The sequence below is a fragment of the Lineus longissimus genome, chromosome 7 (genome assembly GCF_910592395.1).
Source record: "Lineus longissimus chromosome 7, tnLinLong1.2, whole genome shotgun sequence".
Classification (NCBI taxonomy): domain Eukaryota; kingdom Metazoa; phylum Nemertea; class Pilidiophora; order Heteronemertea; family Lineidae; genus Lineus; species Lineus longissimus.
Genome location: NC_088314.1, coordinates 18,853,999 through 18,874,916, shown reverse-complemented (window position 1 = coordinate 18,874,916; position 20,918 = coordinate 18,853,999). Strand labels below are relative to the sequence as shown.

Genomic DNA, 20,918 nt, shown 5'->3' with positions numbered 1-20,918 from the left:
ACTTTATTGAGAAACCTTAAAGCATTGAGCCGTCCTTTGCTCGCCACAACAAAGCCCTGGTTGGAAGCGAATACAATAGTAATATCATGAGATCCTGTAGTAGCCTACTCGGCTTTACTATAATTTCCTGCCGGGCATGATGAACGATATGAGTGCTTACTCTTTGAAATAGTGGGAAGTCGGTGAACGTGAGGACCAAGAGGACTTAGAAAGATAACAAAGCCATTGGAGCAAGTTGTAATGTTTCCTGACTCTTTGCAGCTGCTGAATGTCTCGAAAATAGAGCTTTGAAACTATAAAACTCAAAGATACAACCATACATGTAAGAACAGTGAAATATGACATAAACAGTCAAAGTGAAATGTATACAAAGACAGGAAACATGAACATAATAACCAGAGAAAGAAAACTTGACAAAGAAAGGAAAAGTAAATTGAGAAATGAAGCGTAAGCAAAAAGGAAACATAAACAGAGAAATAAAGCCTCAACAGAGAAAGGAAACATAAACAGAGAAATAAAGCCTCAACAGGGAAAGGAAACATAAACAGAGAATAAAGCCTCAACAGAGAAAGGAAACATAAACAGAGAAATAAAGCCTCAACAGAGAAAGGAAACATAAACAGAGAAATAAAGCCTCAACAGAGAAAGGAAACATAAACAGAGAATAAAGCCTCAACAGAGAAAGGAAACATAAACAGAGAAATAAAGGCTCAACAGAGAAAGGAAACATAAACAGAGAAATAAAGCCTCAAGAAAGAAAGGAAACATAAACAGAGAAATAAAGGCTCAACAGAGAAAGGAAACATAAACAGAGAAATAAAGCCTCAACAGAGAAAGGAAACATAAACAGAGAAATAAAGCCTCAACAGAGAAAGGAAACATAAACAGAGAAATAAAGCCTCAACAGAGAAAGGAAACATAAACAGAGAAATAAAGCCTCAAGAAAGAAAGGAAACATAAACAGAGAAATAAAGCCTCAACAGAGAAAGGAAACATAAACAGAGAAAGAAAGCACATCAAAAAAAGAAAGTAGATATCAACTGCAGTAAAATTCAATCAAAGAATTGAAAGAATTGATAGAAACTTAAGAAGGCAATCGACACAAAACACCAACAAAGTAACAATAACCCTGCATGTGGCGCCAATCATTTCATTATTGCTGATGTGTTATGGCGGAGTTCATTCTCTTGACCCTAATATAGTCATACGATACCGTCAATACCAGACGCGGACAAAGCCGCGGATATTGCGCGGGAATCTTCTCTGATCCTCGCACAAAAGGTTCGTTCCGTTTAATACAAAGGTGATGAGGCCGGAGATCATAAAAGAAATCGCCCGGCTGATCCAAGATGGTCGTTTAACGATGTCGCGATACGGCTTCTCAAAAGAACCAATCACTGATAAGATTACTGAATCCAAGGCGGCCATCAGATGTAGATCATACACGCTACGCGCTATTTGTATTTTTACGCTGGCGACGTGAATTTGTACGCTCGCAGTAAATGGCGTGTCATGCTTGATTACGCTGCCGTGATGGGATTGGATGCTGATTGGTCGACTCAGATCACAAGGTCAATTTTGGTCAATTGGCGTGAAATTGTCGTCTTATCAGCGATGGACACTGGGCCATCCCCATTGATCTTTGCACTTGGGTTACTTAAGCCGTTCTGCTTGGAGTGGCAAAATGTATGAGTTCTCAGTCAGTGGCATGTGCATAGTTTAGGGGTGGTGTCTTGTCTTAATCTTAAAGGTTAGGCGTTCGTTAAAAATTTGAAACTTGTAATTGAATTTGAAAATTTTCGACTGCCTAAGGGTACGTACTTAATATAGTTTTCAGCATTGTCGTTGTGTAGACCGATATACTAAAACTAAGTATGGGTTGAATGTTATTACTATAGTTTCGAAAGTATAACACTGCTTCAATGATCACACTGAAATCGACACAAAGGCCTAGCAAAAACATGATGTCATGTGACCATCGGACAAATTGGTGTCGTCAACCCTTTGTCTAATCAAATTGAACATTTTGAATGGCATCAAACGACATTTGATCTGAATATTCAGAAAAGATCTTAGATCAGAGAAACTAGCGTAGTGAGATGTGATGTACAGACCCAGCCAACTAGTTCAGGTAATATCACTCATAGTCATCACATCAACGTTTCCCGCCAATAACTTATCCGGAACGCGCAAAATAAATGCAATCAGTAACGACATAGACGTGAGATGACTAGGAATTGGCCATTTTGAAAGAATCATCTGGAATCGAATACCAACGAAATGGACCTCTTTACGACAACGTTTGCAGTTACCAGTTAGGCGAGACTTTTTATTGGCTTGTGCTCGGTTTGGCTCAACAACAAAAAGCCAAACTTGGCTTGTCTAGCTGTTTAAGGTTTTTGTCGGTCGAAAAAACGTAAATTAGTTCTGTTTAATCGCCTATTGCCTTTGAGGGCATTTTCAATATCTCACGACTGGTACAACGTACAGCAATGCTTTTGATTTTAGACATAAGGGGCCGGTCTGATGAACAAGATGGTAACAAGAACTGCATTTCACCAAGAATGTGGGTGGTTTTTTGTGTTCACATCTTCAGTTGGTCAGAAGTGATGAACTATCTGCTCTGATCAAACACTGTGAAGAAACTTTCACTAATGGACTAAACACTTTTCTGGCTTCGATACTGAAAAAGTGACAATATATTACTATCCGAACGAAATGAACTGTCACTGCCAAGAAAAGATACGACATTTTCCAATTTATCGCTAATGTGGCGTCCATTTACTGATGTGTTTGTTGTCTGGCGATCTTTTAAAGGGACAACTTGGGCAGGAGATTTATCGGTTTTTCACACGAAAATGGCTTTCAGCTGGACCCTGATTTCTCCAAGCAGGATTATTGAAAATCATTTAGCTGCCGTAAACACTTCACCATTATAATGGGACGGAACTATGAGCCTAGCTGAAATGAATGAAGTATTCCAAATTCAGACTCTCTCAGCGGTTTCTTCATTTGGACACGAGAATTGGATTCCCAGAGTGTCTGAATATTGGAACAATTCCGAATTATGACTCGTCCAGAACGGAAATTGATGAGTTAAAAGAGACATACGAGAGCTTGTGGAGCTTAGAGACTCCCACTGCCACCATATTCGGTGGTTGCTTGCCGCATTTTATATCATCAGGCAGTTTCAAGTTTTCCCCGGCCGCCTCGGTTAACTCAGTTTTAAAACAACAGTCTTGACAGGCTGAGTTCATGCATATTGCAGTGGGATTTTTTATAGACTTTGCTCAGCCTCGCTACTAAACACACTCTGCCAACCTGTTGAATAATGAAATTATTCTTCTGTAAAGCACCCATTACTCGTAAATATTCTCGTGAAAGACTCTCCCTAAGGCGCACTATAAAGTCCATTTCAGTTTTACCTCAACTTATGATCTTAGGGAACATTTTCTCATAGATTTCAATAAAGTTTCAATAAAGTTCAAAGGCTCTCCCATATTAGCCATAAAAATCACAGAATGATACATTCATTTTGCTACGTGGAAACCCAGATGCTTTCAATTGGAGCTTTGTACTCAATTTTCTTGGAAGAATAAACTAAATAAAGTATGTCATAAATATTGAGTAGTTTACTACTTCTACGAAATAATGTTATAGTGTGGCCATCCAATTCTACTAAACATGCTAAAGGCAACATCTAGTGCTAAACCAATCATGAGCTATGGCTATGGCTTAAGAAGCTAGGGTGTTATGACTATGACCTTGGACCGTAAAACCGCAGAATGGCTCGCTCAATCTAGCAGCCGGTTGCAGGCTTAAGCCTCTCACTCTGCCAGAAGGGGAATGAGGGTACTTGTCCTGATGCCTGGTTGTAAAAGAGGCCATACCCCGTTTCCCGATAGCGATTTTGGCAAAAACCTGCCTCCTGCTAAAATGCACTTGCTAAAACTGTTTTTCAGATATTGCGGAAGGAGACTAATTGACTTAATAATGGTCATGTTCTGATGCTGTTACACTGTTTTCTGATGTCTATTGCCTCCCTTGTGTAATTGAACGGATGCACTTTGGATTAATCAACTGTTATTGTCTAAATACCAGAACACAGTAATGGAGTCATTGAAAAGACTGTGGCGCTGGTTGTCAGGCTAAGAGTACAAAGCCACCTCGACTGAACTTTTCGTACTCAGCAAGTCTGTTCCAGCATAGAGGTCCAGTCCAATGTCACATTTATTACATTTTGATCCTGAGGCATTGACATCGCTATGCCTCGGTTCATAGGACCACCCGGGGAAATCAGCAACAACCTCTTCCAGGATTCCCCACCACGCCGAGTCAATGCTAACAACTTCCCCAGTCACTGAGTGCGGTAGTAGAGGCTGACCTGTGAAACAAAACCTGGAAGTTTTGTTCCAGCTTCAATACCAATGATGACCCTGATTCAGAGTCCTAAAAAGGGTATTGTATATTGTACTTGGAAATAGTGGCAAAATATATGAGGAAATGATTCCTTCCCTGGTGTAGATGTCCATGTTTTCGAATGCTTGCTCTATGATTGTGTGGGCGAGATCGTCCAGTGGTTTTGCTCCAGAACCACGTCTTGTCTATACCAGAGGCGTGGGAGAGTTGTTCAGTGAAACAGTTGTGCGTTGGTGCAATAGTCTGTGGTTCTTCTTCGTAGCGTTCGATTTTCCTTTTATGGCTAATTCTACACAATCAGGCCTATGTCTCTAATAAGCCTGGCTGTCGTTTCTTGTTCCTCACTTGATCCCCAGAGCTTGGTCTCCATGGATGCACCGTGTGGCCATGTGGCCAATCTCTCGGTGTCTCAGAGTGGGCAGTTCTGGAGTCTGATCCGATGTGTTGCAGTGGCACCTTCCGAACTCGACTCTGCCATGTTCATTCCAGTCTGTGGTTGAGAGGAGCAAGTCTTTTACATGGCTGGGAATCCAGCCTTAGTATAAACAGTATTGAGTTGTGTGTGAAGGACACTCGGAGGAGAAACACAGCCATTAGTAGAGGAGAACTTTGCCTTATCTTCAGAATCTTCTGGCCGAGTAAAATCTTAAACAAGGACCTCTGAGATGGGACAATGACAGATGATATTGCCAGTGAAATCAGACATCGAAGCTTCAGCTGACTCTGACATTCTTCCAAATGAAGCTAGGCATGAAGTGGACTCCACAGGGTAAATAAAACATTGGCTGCCCAATGATGATGAAAGCTGAGCTGCACAAGATTGAGTTTGGGACAAGACAGCCAATGGAGCAAAATACAAAAAGACGGGAAATGAAAAGAACATGAGCAGTATGCTTGGTGATCTGTTATGCCTCCTTTCCATCTAGAACTACATCGAATCCCGATCTTGGCAGTTGTCAAATATAGATAAGGCAAGCGATGCATTCCCCAGAGTAGGTATCCATGTTTTTATCGGCTCCTATATTGTTGCGTGGGCAGTATATCTGTCAGGTACGGCAACTGGATCACGTTGATTGTTCCTGTCAGAACCATGACATATTGATACCAAGAGTGTGGGAGAGTTATCCAATGAAAGAAACTGTTGTAGAGAATTTGCGGTCGAGGGAGGCAATAGCTGGTGATGCCATAAGAGAGCAGCTATCATAGAGTGAAGCGAGTGACAATCAAGGTTCAGTGGCAGACGTTTATGGCCGGAGTAACCTCTTCATGTTCTCTGTTTCAGATCGTTAGAACAGAGGCAGATACAGGATACCAAGAGAGAGTAAATGACTCAGAGAAAGAGTGGTACCCAAGTGTTTTACGGTCATTTTTCCAAAATTCCTGGTCACTTCAAGGGCTTTTTTGATTACATAAGGGGGCACGTGCCTGTTGCACCCGCTGTGTCTGTAGGCTGTTGGTCTCAGTACTAGACTCCCTTGCCTCCACATTTTTTGTGTCCTGCTTTGATTGCCTCCCCGGTCTTTGTTGAAGTTGCCTGGCCAACAGCTCCAGTCAGTAGTATCTGGTCCCAGGCAAAGTTGCTGGCAAATATCCCCAATCAGTTCTATCTGGTCCCAGACGAAGTTGCCTGACCAGTGGCACCGAATCAGTTCTATCGGGTCCAAGACGAAGTTGCCTGTCCAATACAAAGTTTATAATGGGTTTTGTTCGAATCTACTACACATATCTAGCATTTTACGCAATACGTCTGCTCATAAATACATCACTCTCTTTGATTTACTCAGTCTTTCCGCTCCAATTGAACAATCACAGCTGCACGAGATTATTGTGATCGTTCATAATTGTCTCGGCTAGATGCGATTGATTTTTGTCAGCGGTTGGTATTTCCTTGGCGATAATGGCCCTTTTCAAGCAAAAGCATGGCAATCTTAACTCACAGTGGTTGTTTAGCTATCAAAGACGGAGAGACTTTTCTTAGGAAATTGTCAGACTCCACAAGTGTGTAAGGTTTCGTTTTGTGATGATAATAGTTTCAACAGAAACTCCCATGACTGAAAGCAGCATCAATTGTCGCTGGAATGATGGCATCAGCAGTTTATTGAAAATAAAAAAAGAATAATTGTGGAAGCCCACTTCTTTACTTATTTGGTGAGAGTAGGCCTATCACTATCGGCAACACCATAAATGGCAAATAACATAATATGGTTATTGGTTAACCATATACCAGGCCCTTTGTGCTTTGAAAAGTTATATTTGTCAAAAAAGTGGATTCTGAAAGGATGTCAGCCCCTATTCCGTTTCCCTTACTTGAATATTGGGTTCTTTTTTTGCTTCAGCAGCACCGAGCAAAAGAACCCTGACAATTTCGCGCTATGTCAGCATTTGCTCCTGTCTGGTTATCCACATCAATAACAATTACACTAGCGGCCATTCACGACGAAAATGTACAGGAATCCCTAGCATGTCAACGGAATAACAAAGACGTGAGTGTATCATTAAGCAGTCGAGACGCTCTTTGGCATTCATGGCATGTTGCGGGATGCCAGGTTAGTAAATAAAGTGATGGTAAAGTGAATGGGCAGACGCATCTTACGATGGAAGATTTGCGATTTTGGTTAGTTTGCGAGCGATATCTGTGCTACGACGTAGTCATGATTTCGTCTCAGGTGTTTGCAATTCAGCCAATCGACTGCCTCGTTACAATCACAGATTTGTGTTGTCATAGCTACGTCGCAGGTCACAGCGACGGGAATCACTCATTTGCGAAGGGGTTTTGGATTTGATGAAATAAAATGGTTTCGTCAAGTGCGATGTGGTCTGATATGAGTACTTGTAGTACACAGGGCTTCCACAGATCACGGCCATGTCTGTGATGTAAAGCACGCGGCAGAGTTTCACAGAGACATGCAATATTTATCACAGCGATGAGTGATTAAGAGATCCATGGTCTGTAGTTGAAAGATATATCCACGCTTTTACCTTCGACATGATCTGTTAGTACAAGTACCCTTTTACTCATGAGACTGTAGGAGTCTTTTGTCCAGCTCGTTATAGCCTACGGAAATTTGTATCCACCTTTCCTTTCATGTGGATGGAGATGCTAAACGGCCTCACTTAATGCTGATCGACATGTACAGCTTCCACACGACCTGTTAGTACGAGTAGCCTTTCCATACGAGGCAGTGGGTGTTCTTTGTCCAGCTTATTTGCCTGCAGAAATATGTGTCTGCCCTTTTCCTTTTCCTTTCATCTCAATAAAGATATTCAGGGATGTCAAAATTCCTATTTTATGCGAAATTCCTACCTTTTACTCTCCATAATTGCCAAATGTGATAGCTGAAATGAGACCGTCTCTGTCTTATCTCTCTGTGGGTCTTTGAATTTTCAAAATTGGATAAAAAATAAGCCTTTTAGAGGCATTTTTGTGCAAGCGAGTGCTGATAAAAGAACAAGATTTTTCAAAGAAAATTTCATACGTTTTGTTTTGCCTTAGGTTATCGACTTCCCTTTGCAGAGGTGGTAGAAGGCTTCATTTAATGCACGATCAAACCCATCACTAATGGCATTGACAAAAAGTTGTTATTGCTACTGATGAAAGGTATTGAAATCACGTTATATACCATACTTGCTTTCTCAATTAGTGCCACTGTAAAAAGCGTCTTTCCTTCTGCTGAGAGATATCGTATTCGACCATCCAAGGTCTATAATCTTCAAAGATATTTTTACAAGTACATTCTACACCTTTTACTAGACCTACCATTCCCCGATGAGATATTGGAAGTTCTATCGCAAGCTCGTTATAGCCCAGTGGAAGACGTGTCTGCCCTTTTCTTTGATGTCGATAAAGATATGATAGAATGCTTCATTTAATGCATGATCAGATGCGTGGGGTCCCCGCCACTAATGACGTTAGCAAAAAGATGTTATTGCAAGTATCGAAAAAATTGTTCTCTATGTGGTGGAGTATTAAGTAGCGAGAATGCTTTGATGTGTGGTATTTCAGAAGAGGATAATATGGGGGCAGTTAGGCCGCAGCAGGAGGAGAAATCTCCCCTCCCCCCGCGTCTGATACCTGTTAAAAGGGCAGCTCATTTGCAGAGTTCTACCAAATGGATTTAGGAAAACCCGGGGTTAAAGTGTTAGGACGGATGTCAGCCTCTGCCGCTTTTGATATGAGACTATAAACCCTATACTACTTCAACTTTATTATCGATGTAGACCTAACTAAATCTGCCTTTAGTATCGTCAGAGCTTTGAGTCAAGGCAACAAGGATCTCGTCTGAGACTGTTGTAGAAATCGAAGTCGGTAGACATCCATTTAGAGATTAGCTTTCAAGACTCCTTCAACCTTTGTTCTTGAGCTGACTGATGCACTGCTGGATATCACATGGCAAGCTGCTAGCGACCTTGGAAACAAAGTACATAGGACATTCGTTGTATGGGGCCATTGGGATTGACTCAAATAGCGTTCCGCGAAGTTACTATTTATAGCTCACAAGGTCATTTGCATAAGATATTGATGACGTTTTAGTCACGTGACAGTCGGACATCGACACTTATTTCACGCATTTGAGCTTATTTCAAAGTCAATTATCTTTGACCCTGCATTGTTTTTAGCATGAATGATACCATAGAGTCAGAGAAAGAAATATTCAGAACAATTATGTAGTATTTCCAACACTCGGACATGTGCCAGATATAATCTAACTGCCCTAGTTAGGAAGCCTGAATCCATTACGAAACCGCATGTTTGTCCGACATTGCCTGTAATTCAGCGATGGGGAAATAGAGGGCAGCAGCTGCAGTAACGTCATCTTCGCGGGATGCTATTGAGACGAGAGACCTTGGAATGAGGGTATGTAGGTCATTCGACCTCGATCTCCTTACAGAGATCACCAGGATATTAGGTTTGCAGCGGTAGATTTGAATCAAAGCACAAACTGAGCACATGTTGAGTCTGATGTTGTGTTAAAAAGCGGGTAGACGTCTTTTTAGGGGTTTTCTTGTATATGTTTCACCTCGATTCTTATTAAACTGATGCTCTGCTAGATAATGCATAGAAAGCTACTAGGTGACCAGGATTAGCTCCCCGAGACTTCTCTATGATTGTAATGAAAGTGGTGCTCTGCCAGATACGACATGCTGCCAATGACCTTGGATTACTAGTAAAAAGATCAAGTCACTCATGGTGTAGGGTACTGTTTGAAATGACAGACAGCAGCGTGCAAGAACAGAAGACAGATAATACTCCTGAAGTTGAACCACGAGTACAAGATCAGGTTACCCATTGTGTAGGGGACTGGGGGAAGCGACGGGCAGCAGTTAGCAATGGACAGGACAAAGCGAGGAAACTATTCTGTAAAATGTGGTCAAGTCAGGAGCAGGTGTCTTGAAATTGGGTTCACTTCCATTTTGAGATTAGCTCCCTAAGACTCCTCTGTGATTCTAATTAAACTCAGTAATGCTCTGCCAGACATAAGAAGCTGCTAGTGACCTTGACCATGAGTACAAGATCAGGTCAGTCATGATGTTGGATTCTGTTGGAAGTGACAGGCAGTTGGCAATGAACAAGACAACGACACTACTACAGTGACCTTGGGCCATGAGTAAAAGGTCAGGTCAGGCATCGTGTAGAAGAATGTGAAGAGTCATGTATATGTCCATTAAGACTTCGCGTGATTCTGACGTCCCTTTATAATCCATCGAAAGCCACTGGCGGCCTTGGAATCATCGACGTAACTTTGTTAACGACATCATAAGCGCAAGCAAGATATGCCTCTTTGGCTTCTTCAAGGTTTCCACTGACACATGCAGTTGCTGCATCCCGCATCACTTTGTCTAACATCTCTCTCTGGATGTTCCTCATCTCCTTTCACCCCAACCATTTCTTTGTAATGTTGACATGTTTTTCTCATAGAGTCATCTTATATGTATATAAATAAATCCCACAAAGGTTCAAATATAAAGGTGACATTATGTTGGTATTTACTCTTTATATGTGGTGTTTACTTGCATTCTTTCATTTCCCACTGAAACCAAAATGAACTTGTGCCAGGACATCTGAAGGACGCTGGGGATGTTTAGTTTCTGCTCATACATCCACAGTTTCTCTCACCATATTACCATCAGCTGACTCTTAATGAACTTTTTCTCGATATCCATGATATCTAGCATCATATTCCATGCAGAAATCAGGAATCCCATTTGATAAAACCCTTAAGTGCGGTCTGCAAACGAGTGATTTAAATCACTGCTACTTGCAATTTAAATCACCAGCGATGATAATTGCTCGTTTGCCGATACCTGCGACAAAAATGGTTGATCACAGCAAACTTCGATCAGCCCATCAATTACGGTTTTACCCGCAGACAAGCGATATTTTTGTCGCACATAGCAGCGATAATAATCGCAAGTAGCAGCGATTTAAATCGCTAGTTTGTGCGACGTTTTACATATACACGCCATACAAGTCATATAATTGGCGATGACATATTTCGTTCTCGAGCTGCCGTTTAAAGGTGCTTAGTTAATGGCGGAAAGACTTTGCCGAAGGATATAATTATCCCTACCGCTTCGTATGTTGACATCTGCCAGAGCCTTCACTGCGTATTAGCGTTACAAGATAAAACTGATCCCGGATGGCAGACAATTTTTCTACCTCTCTGTTGAGGCCTTTGGCTATGTCAGAAAGGTGCTTTAGGGGGTGGAGTTCACGCTATTAAAAAAATAGTGCCATGTTTTTATTCGATTAACACAAATTGGTACTTTTTTCCATTTTTTATCGCTTTTTGAAATGGCAGATTTTCAAGTGGCGTTGCTTATTGTGATCGAGGATATGAAATTTAGAATTAACGGTACCTATCCTCCGTAAACATTTTAGCGGGATCGGATTCCAATATATAGGATTGGAGCATCAACAGCTAACCTTTTCCTGCCCCTTAGCCAAAAACACTGATATTAACAATCAAACTCCTAAATTCCGATACTAGACTCTCGAAAAAATGAGTCCCACGTATATATGTGTTCATAATTTGAACTCGTGTTCATAATTTGCGGATGTGATCATAATTGACAGATGTGTTCAACATTTGCAGATGTGTTCATGGCAGATGTGTTCATAATTGACAGATGTGTTTATAATTTGCTGTTGTGTTTATGCTAAACCAATGTATGATTTTCAGATGTGTGGCAAAAGTTTAAATTGGTGTGGGATGACTGAGGTTACGGAGCGATCCTCTGATGAGCAGTTCTGTAAGTTCAGAATTAATCGTATACCATGAACCTGATATATTATATTCGTACTCCGAGAACGTACTCAGCCTAACTCCTTGGTGACTTTATAAAACTATTCCGATCCGCGAACCGCATGTCAGAATATTTTGACGAAGTGGCGCTTCGGGACGTCGCTATCGGCTAATGGTGGTGAGAGTTGATTGCTTTTGTTACAAGGTGGCCCAGTCATGATATTGCTGGGCGTTGTTTACGCCATAATAAAGGGGGAAGCTAGCCCGTCCGAGATCTTTACGCGTGACCAAAATTTGGTTTACAGACTTTAGTCTGGTGATTCATACATCTTAACAGGAAGGCAAAGTGATCACAGTGACGGGCTGGTAATCAGGAGGTCGTGGGTTCAACTCTTGGAAGGGTGACTGCTGTTACGTCTCAGTGTCCTTGAGCAAGGAACTAATCCTACCTTTCTTCCTTTGAATAAGATGAGAAACTGAGGTTCCTCGTGCAGCAGTTTATGCTAGGGCAAACAAAGACCCATCTGATTGAACAGTAGTTAACCAGAAGATTAGAGATGGATCACCATTTAATGTGGGAAATTCAAGTCGCCCAGGTGACACATTTCTTCTGAGAAATTCATCCCTCCAAAATCCTTCTGTCTTCAAACTCAATAATACGAAGGTGTATGGTAAACAGTTAGCGGACTATCACGTCTTTTCCTTATTACACCATTATGATTTTTCGCCGACGGCAATGCAGTGTCCGATGACTGGTACGCGGAAGAAATGATTTATTTAAGTGGTTAATACCGTGGCTGGTTATTTGCGCGGTGTGTTTGTCAGACCAGAGATGAGGTGCTTGGCTCCAGGGTGAATGAAGGTGGTATCAGTATTATGAAATTTGTGCTGAGCTTGCTCGGAGCTAGAAGGTGTAAAATTAATCATCGGTTTATGGAGATCAGTTCACGTTGGTTGTGAGATTTATCATCAGTTGGATATGCACACTCGAGGAGCTTGATAGCCTGGTGGATAACACTGCTGGCTACCACACAATAGGATCCTACTTTGAGGTTGAATTCCTTAAAAAAAGAGCAATAAAATATCGGTGATCTTTTTTTCGAGAAGCAGATAAAAAGGGCCACTCCATCAACCATTCCCTTCGGCTGAAGATGACATTCAAGACGTATAACGTTCGTGCGTTCACTTGTAACATGTCGCACGCGATGTTATTACTCTTCAAATTGCACCAAGAGTGTCACTTAAATCTTTCTTATGGTACTCGATTCAAGTTTTGCCTTTTTTCGCGGATGGATTTCCATGTTGCGGCTTTCCGAGCATGGAATATTAATTGGCTGGCGGCGTATTTTTAAGAATATTACGTTTTACTTTTTTTAAATTTGAATTTTTAAAAAAAAGCTTGGTGCCAGTAGCTTTTAGCTTCTAATAAAATGTCTGAGTAAAAAATGCTCACCGTAAACACTGGATTATATTTTTTTCCAGCTTTGAACTACTGGATGAGAAATGCTGTCCGCGGAATGACAAAGGACTCTGTGAAGATTGCATTTTATGCCAAAGACTTAGCTCAATCCTGCCAAGACCCCAAACATATGAACGGCTTTAAGCTTAAAGTGTAAACGGCTTTGAAAAAGCTAATTCTAAAAGTATGAATAGGTTTTAAACAGCTAAAAGCTGAAAATATGTACAAACGGCTTAAAAAGATATTGGGCATCTTTTTAGCCCAATTCGACTCTCCACACATTGACAAACAACTGTGAAGCTGTGATATTGTTACAGCAAACAGTCTCGACTCCGGGGGTGTTCTATACCAATAAGGAAATGCCATTATTTTAAGGTAAAATATCGGCTAACCTTTTCTCCATTGTTTCTGGAGATATCGGCTAACCTTTTCTTCATTGTCTCTCATAAGTATGACACTGAGAAATCTCCCTCTGTTTTCTATTGAAATATCTCGTTACATGTATGAGACGAAACCTTACTCTTTTTAGAGTACAAAGCCGCTGCCAGGTACGGCCATCAGAGATTTTCCCTCTGTTCCCGATACATGTACTTTGTTCTTGTTCCGGCTTAAAAAAATTACGATAGGTTGAGTTTTTTTCCAATCTTGTGCAAGCTTATACGTCTGGACCACAGTCTTGTCTATCGTGAGATATAGTCTGCTGGAGCTGGCTGGAGGAATATCCCTATTATATTGACATCAGTCATCCCTAACATTCTACTAACCCGGAAAAATGTTATGGGTAATATTTGCGACCACTTTGCTATTTGGGAGGCAATGTGAAAATTTGACTTGCTGAAATTTCAACTCTGATGCATTAGCCATTAAATGTCAGCAGCAAATGCAGATTTTGGGCTAATACGATACGAAAATTGGCAAATTTGTGAGTTATTTTGGCTTCGTGGTCAAACCCAGTTTACAGTACTTTGAGTATAAACTGCCCCTCGCCGAGAACACTGAGCCTCATCATGTGTGACTCATTTCTGGCCAAACGAAATGACCCAGCTGACCTGATTGAGAATTTGTATTCACATCATGAACGGATCAAGTCAATGAAGTCGTAACTGTCGAGATTAGTCCCACAATGACCAAAAGGGTGATTTATAAGTATTATCAATCCGAAGCTGCCCAGTTGCCTTCTGGATAGCACCGTCATTATTCCATGTTCTTCGTCTTCAGCATTCGCTCAGCACTTGTTGGTGTTATTCTCTAGGGAGTATTCCTCCTCCAAGGCGGGATGAGCGTTTTTGCCTGCCACTACGGATAGGCGCCAATTTGGTTTATTGACCCAGTGACTCCGTCTTTGCCCAGAGGTAGAAGCTACTCATGCTTCCTACTTGATGGGGTCTTTTGGTTGTCCTGGCGTAGACACCAGTTACAAGGCACCTCGGTTTGAAGTCTCCAGGAATTTTAGATAATCCAGAAATGCAATCCTTGGGTTCTCCCTGGGATCTATTGCGTGGCAGCCAGACGCCCAGAGTTGTTTACCACTAGGCCATGAGTGCTAATGTGTACCCTGTGACTACATGCAAATTCATGGATGACAGTTGGGATTGGGACAGTAATTTCTCCATCAGAGCATCCATCACGCCTCAAGCTATTTTTTCCCGAAGTGCCTCCTGGAAAAAACTGCCGAGTCACTTCCATTGAGAGAGACAGCGTCAACATGTTGATAATTCACAGAAATTATGCAGATAATCCATGACTACAGCTTAATTCTCCCAATCAGAGCAGCCATCAAGTGCCCAACTATTTTCCGAAGTGCCCTTTGGAAAAAACTCAGCAAAAGTCACTTCCAATGAGAGGGGGATAACATGGTCTTAGCAAATTAGAGGAGACCCTGGGATGGCAATGGAGAAAAATCTGTAGAATGTTGGGCAATTACATTTTTTAGCGTTACTATTCTTATAAAAATGTTCAAAGCCTGGAAGCAGAACAATCACACAAAAATCGGTACTGCACTTTTTTAGCGCAACTATCTTTTAAAAATTTGACAACCCTGGGAGCAGAAAAATCACAAATCGTTTGCATTTCTGAGTAATGGACGTCTCAAAAAAATGTGGTGCAGTCTGGATTTTTCTTTGGGGTCTCATTCATCTCATTCAGGGTGTTCCATTCCTTGAGCCAATTCTGAAAGGCGGTTGTGACATCTGAAAATTGCATGAAATTATCCTTTCACAACATCTTTGTTACCAATATCTTTGGCTTTTCCCGTCCAAACTTTGTTTTTCAAGAAATTGTGGCTGGAGAATGTCGTCTGCTCTATTCTGGACTACCACGCTTGTAAGTTATTACTATGTTGCCGATAAATGGAGAGCTCTGATCAATGAGCTTAGATCCATGGGATTTAAGATGGGGCGAATGCTTAATTTCCCTGGTGATGTATTAGCTGCGGCTTTGTCCATCCAAGCCTATCGATCCTGCTGTTACTGTTTAACCCCTTCTGTCTCAATTCGATGACCATTCCATGATCTTTATTCGGAATGGTGCAAGTGACCATGGGTGATATGAATAAAGACTAGCAAATGCTTTGACTTCAATTTTCTACAGAAAGGCCTTGTGTAAATGTACATAGAATCTTAGATAAAAGCATTTGCCAGTCTTTATTCATATCGCCCATTGTAGCACCCGATATTTCTTCACTGGAAGGAAAGCATACTTTGAAACATATTGACCCCTGAAGTTTTTGACTTTGCAACAAGAAGTCCCATATTACTGGAATATTAGCAAGTATGGATTAAATATATACTTGATATTAGTGATGCAAACCAAATGGAGTCTGGATGACTTCGGAAATAATTGGAAATTAACATTTTCGTTGTCACAGGTCACCAAGCCAATAGACAACGCAACCGAGTTTCGCCGGTACCATCGTTAAATACACTTGATGATACCAACCACTGACGCCGTATAAACCTGTCTACGCATCGCATTGGACAGCAATACCCTATAGATCAATGGCCGGTATCAATAGGTTTGAAATGAATTACTCGGCCTAAACCACGAGTCCATCCACACTACATGTCTATCATTAGCCAGGCACTAAAGCAGATCAAATGTTATGGGCGCGTATCGATTTCTCTGCCGGCGCTTGTGTCCGAGTGTAATACATCATTTAGACAGTTTCATTTTGTTGACGAAATCAGATTATGATGAAGCTGTGATGCTAATGGTGGGTGATTTATGGGCGGCTGGTGCGGGAATGACCATTAAGGGTCGATGGGCGGGAAACGTTTCTATGAATTGATAGGACCTATTGAGTTTGCTAGGCTTTTTTGCAAGGCGTGGCCGGCGACAGGGCTCGCAATCAAGCTAACAATGTTCTGATATCACCCTTGAAGTCATGCAGCACAACGGAAGTTTATCGTACCTGAAAATGTGATTTTTCGGGACTGTCAGCGCTCTCGCTGGGGCATAAACGAAAGCGGTAATTTTATAGCTCTCTTTGAACAGTTAAAGGCTGTAATTTGAGTCACTGAACACAGCAATTTTCTCCGAAACAAAACTGGCTTTAAAAAGCTCAATCCTGTTTAACCAAAATAGCGTCGTCTTGATTTTGAAAAATTGGATCACTCACCCGAATGATCTTACGATCCTCAAGAAATACGCTACTTTCTGATTTGAATTTCTTACTAAAGCTCAGTAAAGTGAAAATAACGTTTTTGTGACGAAGTTTGCAAATGTCCTCGTTTGATCTTTGGCATCTGTTTTTGTCGGCCTTAAATTTGATTTAGGTCTCACTCTGTTCTTATTAAAAGGCGAAATGTTTTCATCATGTGGGCTCGACTCTATGCAGTTTGCGTGGAAAATTTGAGATAGACTTTTGTTCACATAGTTAGTTGAAAATAAATGGATTCTTTTCCAATGATAAAACCATTACATTGAACATATTTGCTTCCTTGAAGCTTGCGATTGTTTGTCTATCGTGAAAATATTACGTTCGCAAATAAAGGGGTCTAAAGTGCAGTGGAACCTCCCTTAGCAGACACATCTGTTAGCAGGATACCCTTTCTGATAAGTACACTGGTTTCAGTCCAGCATTAGTCAATTTCATTAAATCTTACCTCTTTAATCAGTACTTCTAAGGACAGCATTTGTCAGTCCCGATTATAGGCTATCCCTAATAGAGAGGCTGTGCTGTATTTTTCAGATGGGCGATGATCCACATGGCCCTCTACCTAGCGTTTGTGAACAAAAGTGATCTGGTATTCAAGATGGTACAAATCGTGCCAAGAATTTTCGTTTTTCCTTCAAATATGTTATATTCTTCTACCTTCATATTTTCCAGATGGACGTCGAAGCCCAGGGTGCTAAAATCGACACGATAGATGGCAATAAAATGGTGCAGGAGCGTGCTAAACGAATTGAAGACATGTTGGACTGGAAAGTTAAAGCTATTGAGGTAGGGACAGGTTTTTTTATAGGCCAAGTGGAACGAATTAAAGTTCAGCATTGCTATGCACTGCTCCACACAGACTGGTACGAAAAATATCTTCTGCAGCAAAAGGGTTCACACGCCAAAGTTTCCCAACTTATGGTGTGTTTCTATCAATTGCACCCTTGAGCAAATGTGAAAATTGTATTTCGCGAGGGGTGTTACTTCTCGTATGAACAAATGCCGTGAGATACTAACGTGGCGTTTGATCACTTGCCCATCATTGCCAAGTGGAAGGGCAGATTTCCGACTGTAAGTATTACACTGATTGGGTCCACGTTAATATTCATAGAAAACTTGCTACGTTCCTGATTACTGTTGACGCTTCCCTCAAGTAGCTGTCAGGAAATTCTTGGGTGATATCCGTCACAACTGCATCATGCGTAAAGTTGGTCGAAAAAGAAACAGCTGGATTTGCCATCAATAAAGGATAAGGGGATGAAAAATAGTCTTCCCCTTGATCTTCATTTGCGATTGGGAAGTATATTTCTCTTGATAAATCGTGTCACAGACTGGTTATTTTTCATCAAGGAGACAAGCAATATGTATCGCTGTGATGAGTGATAAGAAGACTTGGTTGTGTGCAGGCAGAATTGCAGCTGAGTGCTGTGCGATATATCAAACCGGCTGGGCATTTGTTACACATTGCAGTAATGACGCTTGTCACCTCTGAGGACTCCGATTCGATTCCCAAGTTAGTTCACGTCCTCTCAACCTGATATTTAAAAAAACTTCCTCTCAAGGTGACAGGAATTGAACCCAGGATGTTCAGTGCACGAGTCCGACACTAACGACATAGACACTGCCATGTCTGGGGCATTGCCGCAGCATGAATTCCGCTAAGATTTGATTCGTGTTCCAGATCGATAGCCCATGCAAGCTGTCCGTCAACTGTCACGCAAGCCACATTTTTTTCTCACCTTCAATGCAGTAGTTTCTAACATTGAAAGCAGTAGAATGTTGACTCAATCAGAATTTTGACTGGGTCAGAATGTTGACCGGGTTGAAATGTTGACTCGGTCAGAATGTTGACCAGGTCGGAATGCTGATCCCTATAAGACCCTATAATGTTTAGATTGCCTCACTTATGCACTCATTCTACCCCAGGCACGTGGTGATTCTGATAAGATCCCAGTAGAAGCATTTTACAAACCAGACAGAAGACCGAGACTGGGTGATGTATCCCGGTGACCTCTGAACCAGAGATAGGCCAGGTCAGGGCAAGTGACCTTTGCACTTGAGCAGACTCGCCGGCGTCGAAAGGACACATCTCGTCAGTTGCTTATTATAAACCGCGAGATGAGAAATCGCGAAATCGCGAGAGGCTGTGACTCAATTTCCACCACGACCAGAATCATTTCGAAGCCATAAAACTGTGGAGCTTTGACATTTTCATGACCGAAGCCAGGTTTTCCGTAAACAAGTTACGATGCTATTAGCTTGATCAAGAATGCAAAGATTGGATATGTATTTGTCAGATTAGCCAACTTGATTTTCTAGTAATGTGACCACTGTCAACAAATTACAACCACTACTGTTTGTCGGGAAAAAAGTTATCAATGTGAGTTTGAGTAGTAATATCATATCATGTGCTCCAAGACATATTATGATGTTGACATCAAAAAGAAAAGTTATCGGCTTTCTAAACACGCCTTTATTGCATTTCTTTGGTTTCACATTTGTTAGCCCGAGGAGGTGAAAACGGTGGATATGCTTTGCTGGCGTCAGTGGTTTTGAATCGTGACACCTTAGCGATATTGACTGCAGAAATCTTCATCGCGATGGTGGTGTTCCGTGATGCCAAGCTGAAAGAGTTCAATGAAGGCATATTCTGCGTCAATTGGGAGTAACCATTGGGCTATCATTGGCATTTACAAGAAACTGATGGGCCATGCATACCAGACGAATACACCTTTAAGGGCTGCACCAGATAGAGATAATATTTCCCGGGCTAAGCGTTCAATATGTGATTTCCAACCATTACCCCCCCCCCCCCCCCACACACGCACACACATTATTGGATCAGGACCGTTCACTAAATTTACTTTGAAGTCTGAAAGCATGGACGGCCAAGTTATCAGCAGCTACTCAGTCATATTTCGCTGCAAACCAAACGATTTCAGTTCAATGAATTCTGATATCGCTTCGAGCCAGTATCTCGACTTTTGATCCTGATATAATAAAGTTTAGCAGTTTCATTACATTATCTGGATCAAAGTGCCCTTCTTAGAGTTTGGATCCAGGGTTGGGGCTTGTCTCAAGATGGAAAAGCCCTAAAATTCTTCAGTTAAGAAGCTTTTCACACCAAAAGACCTTTACAGTGATTATTGATAGTTGAACAAACGAGTGATTTTCGTAGCAGACACCAGTGACCATCGTTATCACCATCAATCCACCCTCCAGACAGACATGACAAAGACAGCTCCACGTATAGGCATTGCATACATAGCATACATACATCATACATATTACATCAGAGAGCTTGGTAATACGTCTGCGAAATAGGCTCGAGTGTCATTACCATTGGTGTTCGAACTGTTTTCGGTCTGGAAAACACCACTCGACACTGTGCAGTGGTCTATAAATCGATTCGGTTTGGTTCATTGAGTTTGCAACCTGCTTGAGTGCAGACCAAAGTAGAAAGGCCCTTTGGCCAACAACTCAACGCTTTGAAACATTTACTTTGTTCATGGAATATTATTGCGGTCATTAGGTGTGCCGCCTGGGCGATATCGGTTTTCTGTACGGGTCATTAGAGCATGATAGATTTCATCGAATGTTATTCCGAATGAGGGGAGACCCATGACCAGGTGACTGCCTCAGAGACTTGCTTGGTCCATGCTAAATTGCCTCTTCATTACCAATTTGAGGTTGCTTTTCCCAAGGTGTCCCCCCCCTCGTTAAGACCTTCTAAAGCTTCTTCTCCAATTTCATAGAGTCTCTGGTTTCTTCACCTGGCAGCCACAGGAATGCAGATCCTTGGTGTAACTTCTCAGTGACTGGACTTATGGGGTCTCTCGTTGCTTGCCCTGCCAAACCTGGGATGAAGCGTCTTGGTCTAACTTTTCTGCAACATGACTCATGGGGCCTCTCTGGTTCCTTGCCTTGTCAGCTATAGAGGTGCGGAATCTTGGTGTAACTTCTCAGTAACTGGACTTATGGGGTCTCTCGTTGCTTGCCCTGCCAACCCTGGGATGAAGCGTCTTGATCTAACTTTCAGCAACATGACTCATGGGGCCTCTCTGGTTCCTTGCCTTGTCAGCTATAGAGATGCTGATCCTTGGTGTAACTTCTCAGTAACCGGACTTATGGGGTCTCTCGT

At 41.7% G+C, this 20,918-nt stretch overlaps 1 protein-coding gene across 9 annotated transcripts in view; it reads left to right on the top strand.

The window, feature by feature from the left end:
* Positions 1-20,918, top strand: part of LOC135490974 (voltage-dependent calcium channel subunit alpha-2/delta-3-like) — a 148,552-nt gene that overhangs the window by 66,887 nt on the left and 60,747 nt on the right. For all 9 annotated transcript variants that reach the window (XM_064776572.1, XM_064776574.1, XM_064776568.1 and 6 more), the window contains exon 3: positions 17,450-17,563. In XM_064776572.1, coding sequence (XP_064632642.1) covers positions 17,450-17,563 — 114 coding nt within the window. The remainder of the gene's footprint in view (positions 1-17,449; positions 17,564-20,918) is intronic.